A 16,754-nucleotide genomic window follows, 5' to 3' on the forward strand; every position below is an offset into this window, starting at 1 on the left:
AGGAAATGGAGTTTAAAGGAATGATTCAGGGGCCAAGACCAGGTTCTGAAGCTTTGCATTTGTCTGAACTCAACTCTGAATTAAATTCACTGCCTTGTTGCTGTTGGAAAGACTAACATGACAGATAACTCAGTCCCTTCCCCGATGAGCCAGTGTGCAGAAGCACCAGTGTTACTGCAGTCAGCCTTGTGTAGCCAGCAGCAGGGCTTTGCAAGTGGGTAGAAAACTTTCCTCCAGGGAATGCTGTGTCGTCCTGAGAAATGGAGTACTGTGCTGGCTCTCTTCCAGGACACCAGTACATGATCCTAAGAGCCACCTTCCCCCCACAGAGCAGCCCATGAAGTTTCCCAGTAGCAGACCAACAAGTTTAGGCCTGTCAAGCAGTTGAGGGTGATGCAGTCTGTCATAGCTGAAGTCCACGTCCCCTTGGCATGCAGTGAGATCACCAGCACTGACACAGCTGCTGCACTCAGGCTCTAGTAAAACGTGTAGCCAAGGAGCTGCCTGCAGTACTTTTGTCCTGCTGAGCTCCTGTGACTCATGCAGTTCTTCATGGTGGGCACCCATGGTGTCACAGGTATGGTAGCTAGACCCCTAGGATATACAGGTTTCATTTACAGGCCTGGGAAGTTCCCAGGATGTCATGGCCCAAAGCATCCTGCCCTTCACTCTTCTGAATGGTCCTTGCCTGGAGAACAGCCATTTCTTCTCTGGTCTTAGATCCATGCCCTGTTATGTGACAATGTCCACATGCCCCTCACACTGTGTCCTTCTGTTTTTTTATTGTTTCCAGCTAAGCCTGAGGCAACAGCAGGCTGCAGAGGTGCCCATAGGGGAGATATTTGTACCAAAGTAGCACAGTCTTGGCTGCTTTGACAATTTGATAGTAATACAGATGCTATCCATTTGCAAAACACTGTTCTAGTGTCACATAATGAGCCCAGGCCACCCTGCTGGGAGGGAGGATGAGAAAGGGATGACTGTACTGAAATAAATGAGGATGAAGGGAATGACCACGGGTCAGGTCATGCAGTACAGCAGAGCCAGGGCAGGAGTTAGGAATTCCTCATAATTCATCATCTTGTGCAGCCTGCCACACTAATTGAGCCACCTGGTAACAGCAGCTCATACACTTGAGTCGCAGGGCCATCCCTGGGGGCTGCGCATTACATGCTCCACTAACCATCCGTCTCAACCTACACATGCCCTGAGCTAAGCAGATCCAAGTCTGCCAAGTTGGGTGATGCCCTGGACAAGTTGTGTTTGATCCCTGTTTCAGGGTAGTACTTCCTGAGTATGTCGTGAACACTTACTTCATCTTCACCCTATATATGTCACCTCCTCCCTTTACTGTGTTAGCAGTGAGCACAAGGGCCTACCCAGGAGGACTGGCAGCATCATTCCCCGTTGGCTTTCTTTCCAGTACACACTATTCCAGCCTTTTTCCAGCCTTCCACCCAGTTCCATTCTGCTGGCTGCAGTGCAGCCCAGGTTTCCCGTAGCCAAGGGAAAAAAAAAAAAAAAAAAAAATCAAAACCAAACCATACACACACACACTAGCCTTACAGTGTCTCCTGGGAAGGAAAAATTCCCAAATGACCAGCAGCTTCAGCACCAAGGATATTTAGTCACTCAGCAGCCTGACAGTAAGAAAAATGCTAATGGCAACAGTATTAGGCGGTGCAGAGCTCTCAGACTGACTGTGTCTCAAATAGCCATGCTTGCAAGGGAAAGGCAAACACCAAGGGAATTGATGTTCTCCCACTTCACGCAACATATTTAGGGTACAATGGCAACAAGAAAATATTTTTCCCAAAGAGTTTTGTCACGTGTGCTAGTAACAGCATGATACACAACTGAAAGCATCCACCCCGAAAGCCTCTAAAAGGGAGGCATTTCAAATATTTGCTATAATACTCCCTGCTGGTGATGTTTGCTTATATTTTGTATTTCACTCTGCCTGGGAGGGTGAAAGTGCACTGTGTAGTTTTGACTTCCCAGTTCACCTCCATTGCTGCAGTGCAGTAGCTGCTCTGCCAACTTGCCTGATTTTATCACAATCTGACAAACACATAGTGTTGCACTGAAAGGCTCAGCTCCTACAGTCACAGTTCTGCACTTCCTCTAAGAGCAATGCAAAAATGAGGGGAAAATCTGCACAGCTGTAATCCCTTTTATTCATAGGAATATGCGAAGCCACGAGCCTAACTCTTCTGACCTGAAAGCAGGATGCAGACAACAGCTTAAGATTATATTTGGGTTTGGGGAAAACCAAACCATGATTTTGTTCAGGGAGGGGGGTGGAGGGGCTGTCTCCATGATTTAATTTGGAAATACTGCTATATTTTGCACTTCCAGAACTGGAAGAGAAAAAAAAGAATGCAAAAGAACTGAGATTAAATAGTTGCACAGATAGAAAGGGCTGCACTTTTTTTTTTTTAATTCCTGTTTAACATATAATAAGCACTTAATTTGTGTTACCAAACAAGTCTGATTTTTAGAACAGCTGTTCAGTTTGTCCATTTTATTGTGCACTGTGCACTCCAAAAATATCTTAAGTATCTATTTCATCAAGGAAAGATAGTTGTGCCCATCACTATCTCATCAATTTGCATTATTTATGCCCATCATGTATTCTTTCAGCATCCTGAGTAACAGTGGAGGATGACTGTGTTTCCTGGTCACTGGCAGCAGCTATCAGTTACTGATGGCCAGGTTTTCAAACACGATTTCTCCCCAGGCTTAAACTATGTGTACTGGGAGAATTTAGTTTGTGTTTGGACACTATGGTAAAGAAACTTCCTTGGAATTACAGCTATGCCTCAGCACTGCTGTGCACTGACCTCTCCGGAAAACTTGGCCTATATTCAGATGCCTTCTGAGGTCTCGAAATCTGGCTAGGAACTGTTTTCAGGATTGGCCTGAGTACGAAGAAACACTCGATCCATCTGTCACAAATGACAAAGACGTAAATATGTAAAGGGTAGAGGGGACAAGTTCTGCTGTGCGTACATAGAAGCTAAACAGGCTGTTATAGGGAAACTTTGCTCTGGGCAATGCTGTCATCAGTTTCGCTCCACCTGATTTGAATATGCCAAGTGAGGTTTCACACAATTTCCACTGACATAAAGCAAGGGCCCTGTAAGGCTCCCAGTCTTCCCAACCCTGAAACCCTTGCAGTAAACAACATGAAAGCAAAAGGCCAGTCTGCCACTCCAGGTACTGGTTAATGTAAATGTTAGCATTAGAAGTCCGACACCCACCCATCTTTCCTAGTGGAGAACGCAGATTTGCTGTGCTTTGAGTCCTTTTGCCTTTGCTTTGGAAACCTTTAAGTCTCCAAAACATACGTAATGTTTCCATTAGTTCCTGGTACTGAGGAGGAAGAAATGCAGAGCACTGGCTGGGGGATGTAGCTCCTAGTGCTGTGAATCAGCAGCTCCAGGACAGAGTGCTGCTTTGGATATAGGCAAAGGCAAAAGTGATCGGCAAGCTGAGACCTGCTCTAGAAATTATGACCTGTAACACTCATAGAAATCTTTTCATCATGAGGGACTTCTGTCTACTTCCCAACACACCCACAGACATACATTACAGGAATCTCTTTATATCCCTTTGGAAGGCAGCCACTTCCAGAGAGGAGTATGGCAGCTTTTTACAAAGCTGGTTTATGACGAGCTGCAATGTATATCCAATACCCATCCTTCGCTTTTCATCTTCCCTTCTGTCCTTTCCTTGCTGGCACCGCCAGCTCCTCACCTTGAGAGAAACTTGCCCAAATTACTGTTCCTCCACCCAGTCCCAGCTGTTTCATCTCTCATATTCTTCCCAGCACCCTCATCTCTGCACTGTGCCATCCCTCCCTGGGTCTCACAACAGGCACCCACCCTCCTTCCCACTCTGTGTGTCCTTAAAGAGATGTATCGCTTCCCCCTCCCTTCCTCCCCGCATTTTCTTCTTCTGACCATTGTGTCACCTTCCTTCTTTGCTTACAGCCATCTGTCACGCTCAGGTAACACCTGCCCCTCCTGGCACATTCTCCCCCTCCAGTGTGGGCTGCCTGCTTGTTTTGCCATGACATAGTCCTCTTCCCTGGACTTTGAAGGGCTTTCAGGCAGGGTATCACTGTGACCAGTTAGACTAAGCCTCCCAAACCCCTCTTAATCAATTTAAAAATACAGATCAAGTAATTAGCTCCCCGGAATAGCATTTGTTTCATCTCCAAGAGCTGCTTTTTCTCTAGGTAGTCAGTGTTCACTATGCCAACCAACCCATCTTCTGATGCTGTCCTCAGACACACAAAACCAATCTATCCGTTGACAAATAGGGACACAACCATAAAACTCAGCTCTATAGTGGGCCATGATCTAGTGAATTTTCAGTCACTGGATAAACAGCAGCTTTAGAAGGATGAGAAGGGAGCTCCCAGTGACTAAAATTCAGCAGGAAAGAGGTGTATTGCTAAAAGCAGTAGTGACAGCAAGCTGTGAGATACCTGGTGCAAAGCAGCAGCTTTAGGTTTTTCAGTATTTCATGATCTTACTATTCCCATTCCATCCCCCCATGGCTGTGGCCATGGTTCCACAAGACAGGAAATCCAGTAGCGTGTTTACTATCAGACAAAAAAAACCCCAACCAACCAGTCTAGCTACACAGTTAGAAATGCTGAACCAATACATGCACACTCATTGCTGGTTTAAATTGGCTTAAAAATGTTACAGCCAGGCAGATTTTCTGCTGGGTCAGGTATCATCCTCCTTCCCCCAGTCAGCATAAAGACTGTATCATGCCTGGTCTGACTTGACAGAAATGTAATTGCATCATCCTGCTAGATCTTAGTGAAATGCATGCTGCCAGGTATTCCAGTAGTGCACAGACAAGTATTCATTAAGCCAGTCTGCCTTATGGAGTCTAGGTGGCAGGGTGTCTGAAAGATCATTTTCTCTGTAGACTGGATCCACTGACAGTTCTGCTGACTTGTCAGCTTTGTGCTAAATCTGTTGAGTCCTTTTCAGTCAGAAGGAAATCTGTCCCATGAAAAAATGCCCGATTGAACAAAATTATTATCATGTTCATCTTGTCCTTCTAGTACTGTATGGTTAGGATTAATTTTCTATTCGTGTTCACCTTATCTGGAGGTTGTGAAAGAAGCTGCATCAGTGATACTAGAGAATGTTTAAATATGCATCGTATTTTTCAACAGAAATGCAAGTGTAACCACAAACAGACAGGAATTACTGAACAGAAAATTCTCCCCTCTACATTTCTGTCTGAACATCCCTGTAATAATGGGTTTGTATTTGTGCAGCTTTGGCAAGCAGATGGCTTCCCAAATGCCCTGTAACTTCATAATAAAGCTGTGCTATGTTATGTGGATAGCTTCACCCATCACTGAAACACTGCCAAATCAGAGATAGTAACTGGCTGCTTTTGTGAGAGGCCTTAGCAACACTCTACAACACTGAGAGAGGGTGTAAAGAGACTTAACTCGTTTAGAGTGGAACTTCAAAAACTCCTAATTTGTCTCTGGATCAAGATCAGTTCTTGGTCTAAGCTCACACACTGATAAACTGCCAGAAGAGTCAGGCCCCATGCCTCTGTGAAATACAAAAGGGGCAGGGAGGAGAGATCGAAGTGAGGCTATAATGCTTAGATTTAGTTACAGAATGAGCTTCATATGTTTTCCGGTATTGAGCACCTCCAGTGCTAGCTGGAGTCAGGCAAAATGTCCTGAGTTCTCTATGCTATTGAAGAGTCCTCCAGAAATGAAAGCTCTGAAATAAACATTAAAACATGAATTTAAGACCTTTATTTAAGACCTAATTTAAACAGCTTTATTAATGGCTTGCCATTAGGGTTTTACATTGTTACCCTGCTATCCAAATGTTTTAACAGTCTATTCTTTTATATGCTAAAAGCAAAACTGGAGTGTCAACCCTATGAATCATCTATGTAGCAATTCTCTAAGTACTTATCTGATGGAGAAAACACCATCACAGTCAGTGACTCCAAGCAGAGAGCTGTCAACAGACAACCTGCCCACCTGCCCTTTCCACATGTCATGCTACACGGTAAGGAACACTTGTACCACTCACGATAGTTTTCCTCTGAAGTGTTTTGTCACTTAAGATCAAAATACATATGCTTTCACCTTGGTTTTCCTGCCAAATACCTCCATACAGGAGAATGCAGGTGCAACGAGCACTTGTTAGAACTGCAGAGAGAGAGATTGATTTCTTGCTTAGGTCTCCCACATTCCCTAAGCACCAAAGCAAGCAGGACGTACAAGAGGAATGTGTAGGTTGGGCTTTTGTCCCAGCATGGGATGCAGATGAGTCCATGCTGATGTGACTGCTCTGAAACATCGCCAAGTGTTACTCCCCAGGGCTTTGTTCTGTTTAATAGAGGTATGTAGGAGACCACTGTCAGAAGATTGTCTCCAAACAAACAAAGAAGCTGGGAAAGAAAGTCTGCTAATCAATCTAGACATTTAATGAAGTCCACAGGGGCATTCAAGACTGTGTGTGTATTACTGTAGCAGCTGGGAACATACAAAAGGTCTGAGCAGATATTAATTCCCTTTCGTTGGGTAAAGCAACATTTTGGTTTGTGAATAGGAAAGAGAGGCTCACAGAGCAGATAGTCTGGAAGTGCTACTGTGGATCCAGGCTTGATGCATGGTAAAAGTCAGAGCTAAGCACCTAAAGATACTTTTGGACAAACCCTGAGACCCAGACAGATCAAAGGGCTAAGGGCAGTCTCCCAAGTCCTCAGCTAATACCAAAACTCCAATGTCACCTTTTTTTTTTTTTCTTACCTAAATAATAAGTCCCCACTTCCACTGAATCACTAAAAAGTGGGGTGATTGTCAGGTGCAGACACTCCACACCTCATCCCAGCTGCTGTTAACAACAGAGAGCCTAACAGTGGCTGTTCCTCTGCTGTCAGAAGGAAACCACTCACGTGATCTGTGGCAGGACATCACTGTAGCATTACAAGGCGCCCTAGAGAGAATAACTCTGTTTCCCTCTTGATTCACACACACACACACCCCCCCAAGAAAAAGGTTGAAAATGGTAGTCATGGTGCAATTCAAACATGTGCCAGCTCAACAAGAAAGCATCCCAGTCAATGAGATTGACAAGATTAAATGCACAAACATCTCCACAACAATTGAGATGCCCTGACTCATTGCTTCCATGGTGAAAAAGCAAACTGTGTAGCTCTGTGTATGAAGAATAAACTATCCTGCCATGCTGGATGACTTTCAGTACAGCCCAGGCAGAACAAAACATTAGGTGTGGGTGTGCATGCCATGGGGGGTCCCCACTTGCAAATTCATTGATCTGCTTGCAGAAGGACAGCTTGCAGCCTGAACCCAGTCCAAGTGAAATGAGGTGCTGGCATTGACTTTGCCCTGCTGCCGCTGCCTCCTAGCACAATTTGGGAACGAGTCAGCATGCGTAGCTTTACAGCAGATAACAGAGGCAAGCTCCATACAGTGAGAACATCTAATGTTAAAAGGCTACTATTATTTGAAAGCAAGCAGGACCAAGTTTATTTTGGTTGTAAGAGGGTCTGACTCATGATTGTTGCTGAGGTGAGACCAGGCAAGATATACAGATATCAATGTAATATATTGAATGCTCAGCAGGCAATACTAATTCTGAATTCTCTGAAGTTCTCGGCATCAAACATAGCTGAGCAAAGAGACAGGGCCCAGCATTACCTGCTGCTGCTAGGGAAGGCACCAGTGTCCTAAGCGAGCAGAAGGCCGCTGGTAGGACAAACATCTATCATTTCCATCTACAGTGTCTGTAGATCCCATGAAAGAGAGCAGGGCAAGCTGTCCTCATCCAAGAGTGCTCCCCTCTCCTACCCTTTTCTTGTAAGGAGCAAACTATAACTGACTGAAACAAAACACTACCAAGTAATAATACTTTGCAGTTGTATAAAAGTTCTCACTGGAAAATAGTTAATACCAATTTATCCTGCTGAAGAGAAAGTTCACGTAGGCTCTACTACTGACTTGAGAGCCAGCATTTCACCCCAGTTTGCTTAATCACAAGGGAGAAAAGGCCATTGGTAAGTCAAGATCAGAGCTTAGTCATCCTCCCTTTTGTCATTCTGCTCTAAAGACTAGGATGTACTGGTTGCCTTCTAGGTTTTGGAGAGGGCAGAAAGAAAAAAAAAAAAAAAAAAGAAAATGGAGGTGGGGGGGCACTGAACTAATAATTATCGTACATTTATTCATGAAAGCCAAGATTAAAATAGTATGTTAAATTATTTGAATGCAAATAGCTTATGCTCTGTCCAGAACGCTCCTAACAGTGGAGCACTCTGGCAACACAGATTGCTCTCTTATGTTGTGCAACACTTGAGGTTATCTGACAGAGCAGAGGGAGAGCACAAGTCTCTCAGTGAGGCTTTGAAGAAGGTGAAAACGCACTACAGAGCTAGGAAAGAAGGTCATTTTGTTGCTGTCATTACTGTTGTTTTAAAAACATCTCCACACACTATTTATCACGCCCTATATTGCCTAGAGATGAACCCAAGCCTAACCCTGCGCAGCCGTTATCCTTGGTTCTGAGGCATAGGAAATTTGAACCCGCTGTTCGCAGCTTGAGTCCACCTCTGGTGTTCACAGCAATGCTGCCTTCTAAGCATCAAGGGCTCAGCAAAGTAAACACAAGTCATTTTGCTTCGTACACATGCAGCAGGTATGACAGGACAATCGCTCAGGTAAGGCAGGTTATTTGCATCCTGGGTTTTGAATTGGATGGGACAGAGTTAGTCTCGCACAACCAAACAAGACCTGAGAGTTATGACGCAGTAGAGATACGCATCTCAAACCAGTCTGGGTGCAAGTACTGCAATTATCCAGCTTTCTGCAGCCTTTTGTAGGCTATGCTGATGGCCAGCAATCCAGAAACTAGACTGCCTCTGTTGCCACATGCAAGGCTTCTGCAGCAGCTGCTTAAATATGGCCATTTTCTCCTTATATGCATTTGAATGAAGCGTCTGTATCACAAATTTAAGACTTCTTTGAGTGATCTCTTAATGCGGAGATGAGAGCTATCCTTAACTGCGCGCATCTTGGGCATTTCAGTGTGAGGATCAGTGCCTCATCTCCACCTTCTTTGGGACAAAGAATGATGTTTCATGTTTCCTTTACCAAGCTACCTGATCTACTGGGGAAGCTTCCTCGTTGCAAGCTTATCCTCAGGTGGCATAGGCCAGGTACAGCAGGGAGGCTTCCCTACTCCTATGCATGTACATCTCTGTTTTTCCTCTACCCCCCCTCACAGGTTATGACTTCGCTGCTGTACTGGAGTGGTTTGCAGAGCGGGTTGACCGCATCATTCTCCTTTTTGACGCACACAAGCTGGACATCTCTGATGAGTTCTCTGAGGTCATCAAGGCCCTGAAGAACCACGAGGACAAGATGAGAGTTGTCCTCAACAAGGCCGACCAGATAGAGACTCAACAGCTGATGCGGGTGTACGGTGCCCTCATGTGGTCCCTAGGAAAGATTGTCAACACTCCTGAGGTCATCAGGGTTTACATTGGCTCCTTCTGGTCCCATCCATTGCTCATCCCCGACAACCGCAAGTTGTTTGAGGCAGAGGAGCAGGACCTGTTCAGGGATATCCAGAGCCTGCCCCGCAACGCAGCCCTGAGGAAGCTGAATGATCTCATCAAGCGAGCACGGCTGGCCAAGGTCGGTGTTGGCATAGAAACCCTCAAGCATTCAGTTCGGGCTGTCTGCAGTATGTAGGCTATGGGGAAGTGGTTTGGGCCGGTTCGACGTGCAAAGCTCATGGATCCTGCTGTTTCCAGCCCATTTCACTCAGGCCTAGGCACTTCAGGGCAGAAAGCATCTCCTTTGCTTGGTGCGTAAGCCTGACAGGCCAGAGCAAGGAAGATAGCCACAGATCTGTATCTAGCAGGTAGCACTTGAAGGGATCTGAAAGCAGTTGCTCTAACTGATTTAGGACCAATTCAGTATGTCAGAATCACATACCAAAGGAATTGGTAAGCTCCAGGTCTTTTGCCTTAAACTTTCTTAGCCAAGAGAGATACCTGGCTTAGATGGACAGAGAGGAGGTGGAGACTCACAAGAACGGCAAATAAGCCTGCTGTATCTCTGAATATTTGAAATGAGCTGAATGAAGCTCCTCAGAATACAGGGAATAACCCCACATCAGTGGAGAAAAGAGATCAAAATATCTGTAAAAAGCTTTCTGCGCAAAGGTCTTCATTTCTAAGAGAAAACATTTAGTCCACTATTAAAAAAAAGCCAGAATGTCACATAAATTAAGGACTGGTATTTGTACTAAAACATTTAAGTCTAGGGAGCTCCAAAATCTGTATGGTTTGGACTGAAAAGGGGCTATTCCCTGGAAGGCCATGCCCAGTGGAAGAAAAAAACCATCACTCCCCTCCAGGAGGTGTGTATGAACATCACTGTCTGTATGCCCAGGACTCATACGCTGTCCTCACACCTCATCTCAGCACAGTGTGCACAGCTGAGCTGCACTTAGCACTGGAGTAATAACCAGTAGGTACAGGCAAGCTGAGGAGCTGGGCTTGCTCTTCAGGGTGGGACAAGATAGGGTTGAAGTCCTGGGCACAGATACTCAGTTGGGAAGAATTTTGTGGTGTGCTCTTTAACACCCGTCTTCTTTATTCTGTATCATTTAATGCCCTTCAGGTCCACGCCTACATCATCAGTTCCCTAAAGAAAGAAATGCCATCGATGTTTGGGAAAGACAATAAAAAGAAAGAGCTTGTTAACAACTTGGGAGAGATTTATGCCCGGATTGAACGGGAGCATCAGATCTCACCAGGAGACTTCCCTAATCTGAGAAAGATGCAGGTAAGCAGTGGCATCTTGGCTGGAGCACCAGACATCCAAGGAAAGAGCATGACAGTAATCGCAGGGACTATGACAGAAACCATGCAGACATCGATTGTCGTTGCTTGTGGGAAAGGCCTTGAATATGTTTTTTTGAATTGAAAATTGAAATATTTTTTTTTTGTTGAATTGAATTGAAATTGAAAATGAAATTGAACAAATGAATTGAAACGGGCCTTGGAATAATGTTGCAGGCGATATTTGGGCATGAACACTTTTTGCACCTAGAGCTCATGTGAAGCTACAGCTGCCTGCATTTCTCAAATCTTTGCCTGAATAGCACTTTACACCAAATAATTTCTTCTGTTTTTCTTTATTTTTAATTCTAGGTTCCTTTTGCATATTTTCAGGCCTAAGAATACTGTTAATTTATATCGAAAGGAAAGCTGTATCCCAAAAAGCCTACATATGCCCCTTTCCTCAAGAGCTGTATTTTTTAAGTCTTCTGCTTCACTCTGCTTCTAGGAGAGAAAGGGGGCTGTGAAAACTCACAGCCCCTTTTCTATTTTAAGCAGAGAAGCAGGTTTTCTGTTCACAGAGCTGAGACTTGACCCAGTGTTCAAGTCAGTCAGAGACTTCAAAGGGCCTTGGATCAGAGCCTTGTATTGTATATTCAAACAATGCTGGACACTGATACATTGCTGTGTGGCTTCAGTCCAAGCAGAAACCTGTTCCGAGTTGCTGCTAGCTGTTGAAGTCATTACTAGCTTCGTATGGAAAACACAACATTTGCTCTTTTTTAAAAGTATATTTTCTGTAAGTTCTTGGGAATGGGATCTATAGAGTGTGTCCAATAGAGGATCCCATTCACTGCTAGTTAAAAATGTGTGTTTAAGCATTTAAACGTGACATTCCAATCCAGTAGGAGTGAGTAGTCTAGATTTATCAAGCAGAAGGTAAAGGATAAAGCTGTAGGTTATTTTGCAGGTATTATCTGCAGGCCCTGCTCAAAGCAATTTGCTTAGCTGTGAAAATTACAGAAACTGAGCCATGCTGTAAAGACGTGCTCACCTCTTTATAGATGTGCTGCTGTCTTTATGGCATCAGAGAGATGCACGTCTCCTTCCCAGAGTACAGACTGGGAGGGAATGCAGAGCACTGGCTGCAAGATGTAGCAAGAGCTGCATAACCAGTTTGCCTTGAACAATTTGGTCTTCAAGGAGATTGCTTCTGTGTGGCTTGGAAAGGAGGAGTCTTACTTGCATATGGCCATCACAAGTAAACTACGTCCCCTCTCTGTACCATGTCAGCCCCTCTTTGTAAGCTGAGAAGGTCATTTTCTGTAGGACCTAAAGAGGATTTAAGTAAGAGCAAGGCCAACCAGGGAGACCCCATCACATGCTGAGGAGCAGGGCTATCAGAGGAGGGAACGCTGAGCTCCCCACTCTTCCTCTGCAATAGCAGGGTTCTGAGCCCGACAGGAGACAGGCATCCCACTCTACACTGTCACTGCACTGTGCATGGCCATGTCACTCACCTCTTGCTATGTTGTCCCACTTTAAGGATCAGTTGCAAGCCCAGGATTTTAGCAAGTTCCAGCCGCTGAAGAGCAAGCTGCTGGAGACTGTGGAAGACATGCTGGCTAATGACATCGCCCAGCTCATGGTGCTCGTACGCCAGGAAGAGTCGCAGCGGCCAACGCAGATGGTGAAGGGAGGAGCCTTTGAGGGCACCTTGCATGGTCCATTCGGCCATGGCTATGGCGAAGGCGCTGGTGAAGGGATCGATGATGCTGAGTGGGTGGTGGCCAGGGACAAGCCCATGTATGATGAGATCTTCTACACACTGTCACCTGTTGATGGTAAAATAACTGGTGCCAATGCAAAGAAGGAGATGGTAAGGTCTAAGCTGCCCAACACGGTGCTGGGCAAGATATGGAAACTGGCTGACATCGACAAAGATGGCATGCTGGATGATGAGGAGTTTGCCTTGGCGAATCATCTCATTAAAGTCAAGTTGGAGGGTCATGAGCTGCCAAATGAGCTCCCTTCCCATCTCCTCCCTCCATCCAAAAGGAAAATAACAGAGTGAAAGGAAGGTTACAGGGCAGAGGGAAGGGGGGGAAAAAAGATCTAGAAAAACATGTTTACTTAAATTATACTTTAGATGTGAGATCACCTTTGGATTTGTACTTATTTTGCTGTATGAAAAAAACAAAAGCAGAACAAAAAGGTCCAATCTTCTTCGTGATAATATGCAATTAACTCTTCCAGTGTAACGTCCCTGCTTTCTCATGTGTAGTCTGTAAAGATGAAGGTAAAGAAAGGATGTTGAGACTAACAGAATCTGTTAAGTGGGAATAGAAGAAAAACCTGAAGTGGGCTGCATGGTTTTGAGAGTGGGGTAGGCACAGACAGAAATCTCCTAACTGCCAGTATCGCTCCTGAGCTTTGGCTGCACCTTCTGCTGTTTAATGGGTCTCGCAGACCTCAGGAGACTGAGATCTTGATGGGGAAGAGGAAACTACAAGTTCTCCAAGCTATTGGCCAAACTAAAAAGAGTACTTCCTAATGAATATAAGACCACACTAAAATACTAGATACTAAACCCCAGAGGTCAGAATTTTAGGAACCTTGATTCACTGTTAGATGCAAATTTTACAAATGTTTCCCTGTCCTTAAAGAAAAAAATAATAAATAAAATCTGAAACAGCTTTGAACTGGGCAACTGGAGCTCCTCATTGTTCACTGTGGGACAAGCACTAAGGATTTCCAGTCCTCTCTACCTTCCATTCAGTCCCTGGGGGAGATTTGTTCTGCAGGCACAGCCAAGAGAACCACCCCCGCAAGGGGAACAGAAGGAGGGGGCACTAGAGGTAGACATCAGGTGGGCTGGGAGGGAGGAGTACCGCTCCCAGGCTCACTGAGTGTTTCACAACTGGTGGATAGCGTTTTCCCTCTGAACAATGGTGGTGGCTATCATTCCTGCGAAGTGATAAGTTTATTCTCACCTTGCACAGTGAAAGCTGCTAAGTCCCATTCTTTCTGTAAAGATAGAAACCCCGCACTGTCAGGTAGATGGTCCATAACAGCAGAGAACTCGGTAGGGCAGTGGCAGAGCTTGCTCTACTGCCCGAGTCCCCGACAGGTGTAGCGGAGATGTTGACAGCCTTCACCCACTCTCCTCACCAAACAGTAACACTCTATTCCCTCCAGAACCCCTACCCTGAGCCAAGAGACCTTCCCCTGCTCGTTCACGCTCTATGAAATTTTTGTTTCCAAGACTTGATTTTGGCAGAAATCCCTTGATTTCCTATTTTATTTCCCAAACACACACACACACACACACTCGCAGGCACTCTTCTGGGTTTTGTTGTTGCTCTGGAGCAGCGTGTTGTTCCAATTCCTGTTGTCACTTTATATAAGCTGAGCTCCTACTGTGATGAAAAACCAAGACAAGTATAACTTATTTTATATCTCTGTGTTCATATTCTATAGAGAAATATATTCTGTGTATGTAGGATGTGCTTATTGCAGTACATTTATCACCTGTCTTAAGAATTAATGCATTAACCTTTTTTGTACCCTGGTCCTAAAACATTATTAAAAAAGAAAGGCCAGATCTGTCTATTTCTTTACATGGCAAAATGAAGTGCAGCTGGAAAAAAAAAAAAAAAAAAAAACCACCAAAAAACCCAACTCATTTTCACACGCAACAGAATGAGGAAATGATTCTTAGCGCATTTCCCAAACGTGCATGTACAGATCAGGCTTGCCAGAGTCGGGTGTGCACTGCTGAATGGCTGGGTAACATACGCAGTGTCTCCTTTCTCTTTGGGCAGCCTAATCACGACCTTGACACTTGCTGAAGCAAGTGGAATTGTACCCACGATTCGCCTTGTTCAACGCAGGACAGAAGTAACAACCAAAGAAATACTTCATTATTTCATTTTTTTATTATTTCATTCATATTCAATTATTATTTCATATATAGGGTAAGGAATATATCGAAAGAGTTTCCTCCTGCCAGTCACAGATGGGAATGCTACAGATTTATCAAGATCTGGAAAGAACACAAAACACCCTTAGTCTTAAATTTTGCTGGCTTTAATTTTACTTCTGTTTTCATCGCCCTTTCTTTACAGGTTCATTACAGTGATCATTGTCCCCAGAAAGGGACAGTGAGATGCACCAACTAAGGCAGTGAGAGCAGTTAGGGTGGTGCTGGGGGATAAAGGCTGTGAGCTGCAGTGGCTGCCAGGGTTTCCATACGGCATTGCACAGGATGAGAGGGGCGAGAGGAAATCGTAGGGTGGGGAGCAAGAACCAATAAATGCAAATTTAGAGAAAAGTCAGCAGACTGAATGTCACTCCAGTTCAACTATCCAGTAACCGCTGGGTTAGCAGGCGTTACAGTGTGCAGTCTGCTAACGCTGTCCAGGTTTTGCTGTGGAATTTGCATCCATCTGACTCCAGGCTGAGGCTGAACAGAGCACCCTGGATCAGCCCTACCACTGCGCAGGCATGGTTTTCTGATGTCCGCTCGTGCCAGTTGTATCATGCTAAAATTTAACGCTTTTTTTTTAAAAGCAGAAAATTACTGGTTCTCTCAAAGGGGACAGCAGAAGGTAAGGTCTATTAGTCTTTTTCCAGTACACACCGGCAAGCTGCTTGGCCAAAAATTCATTGTAGTACGTATCAAACAGCTTTCAGGGCACAAAGCCGCCTGTGTTTGCTTGTTTGGGCATACAAGTTCACAAACCAAACCACTAGCCTGTTGTTAAAGCGTGTAGTAGTTTACTTTTCATCGCACGGACAGCAATTGTGCTTTAGCCATCTCAAAAAAAAAAAGTTTGCTCTTAAACAGAAGACAGCAAGAGATTCTCTGTGTCACTGGCAGCAACATTCACCCCCCACACCACAGCTAGGGCATGCCAGCACTACAGCACCTGCCGCAGCTCCTGCCTCTGCGCATCATGCTGAGGCTCCTGCTCCGTCTCCCCACGGCAGCCTCTGGGGTGCCTGGGCAGGATTCACTCGGGAGCGACACCCTGTCAGCACAGCTCCAGTGCACAGAACACCACCGCAGCACTGTGGCGTGGGGGTTTTCTTTCGACACTCACTTAGAAACCACTTGCGCTGTCAGAGTGCAACTTCCCCCGTCGTGTTGGAGGGGGAAAACCAACATGAGCATTTTAGTGATCAGCTCGGAGTTACTTAACGCGGTTGCACTGATGTTCAGCAACAAGGCAGGGGACAAAGCAACCCTGTCACAGAGGGGACAGCAACTTGAGAGGCTGTTTGCAGCGAGGCAGTTTACGAGCAGTCCTCCATACTCAGGTAAGTTTAGGCAGCACATTTCACTTTTGCTAAGGTCTTCAGGAAGCTTAAAAAAAAAAAAACCAAAACAAAAAACAAAACAAAAAACCTACAAATACCCACAACACACCAAACGCACAAACCAAACCAACCAACCAAAAACCCCACACCAAATCTCAAGCGCCCTGAAGTTCTCTGTACAAAAGCACAGCAGCCCGACTCTCCAGCGTGGCCTTGAATGCATACATTTCCTCCACCCCCTTCCCACAGACAGCAGCTGCACACCCCCGCACCCTTTTTTTGGTTTTTTTCCCCTTTTCATTTCCCTGCAGAGTTACAGCTATTTGGGCAATCCCAGCCACCTGTCCTGTTTCTCACATCTGCAGCAAATACGTGACTTCTCCAGCCCACCAGGACTCGAGGCTGCGCACACAACCCTCTGGCTTGTGGGCATTCTGGCCGGTTCATTGAGGCACGCACCCAAAGGCGATCACCCGCGTCCCACAGAGCTGCCTTTTCCTCAGGGCAGCTCTCAATTACTGGAAAAGGTTTCCCCACGACATTACACAGAGGAACCT

At 45.3% G+C, this 16,754-nt stretch overlaps 1 protein-coding gene across 1 annotated transcript in view; it reads left to right on the forward strand.

The window, feature by feature from the left end:
• Window positions 1-14,477, forward strand: part of EHD3 (EH domain containing 3) — a 31,834-nt gene extending 17,357 nt beyond the window's left edge. Inside the window, exons 4-6 of the mRNA XM_056357095.1 lie at window positions 9,309-9,721; window positions 10,715-10,879; window positions 12,422-14,477. Of these exons, the coding sequence (XP_056213070.1) occupies window positions 9,309-9,721; window positions 10,715-10,879; window positions 12,422-12,949 (1,106 nt within the window). The 3' untranslated portion in view covers window positions 12,950-14,477. The remainder of the gene's footprint in view (window positions 1-9,308; window positions 9,722-10,714; window positions 10,880-12,421) is intronic.
• Window positions 14,478-16,754: the final 2,277 nt, after the last annotated feature.

The sequence above is a fragment of the Falco biarmicus genome, chromosome 12 (assembly GCF_023638135.1).
Source record: "Falco biarmicus isolate bFalBia1 chromosome 12, bFalBia1.pri, whole genome shotgun sequence".
Lineage (NCBI taxonomy): Eukaryota > Metazoa > Chordata > Aves > Falconiformes > Falconidae > Falco > Falco biarmicus.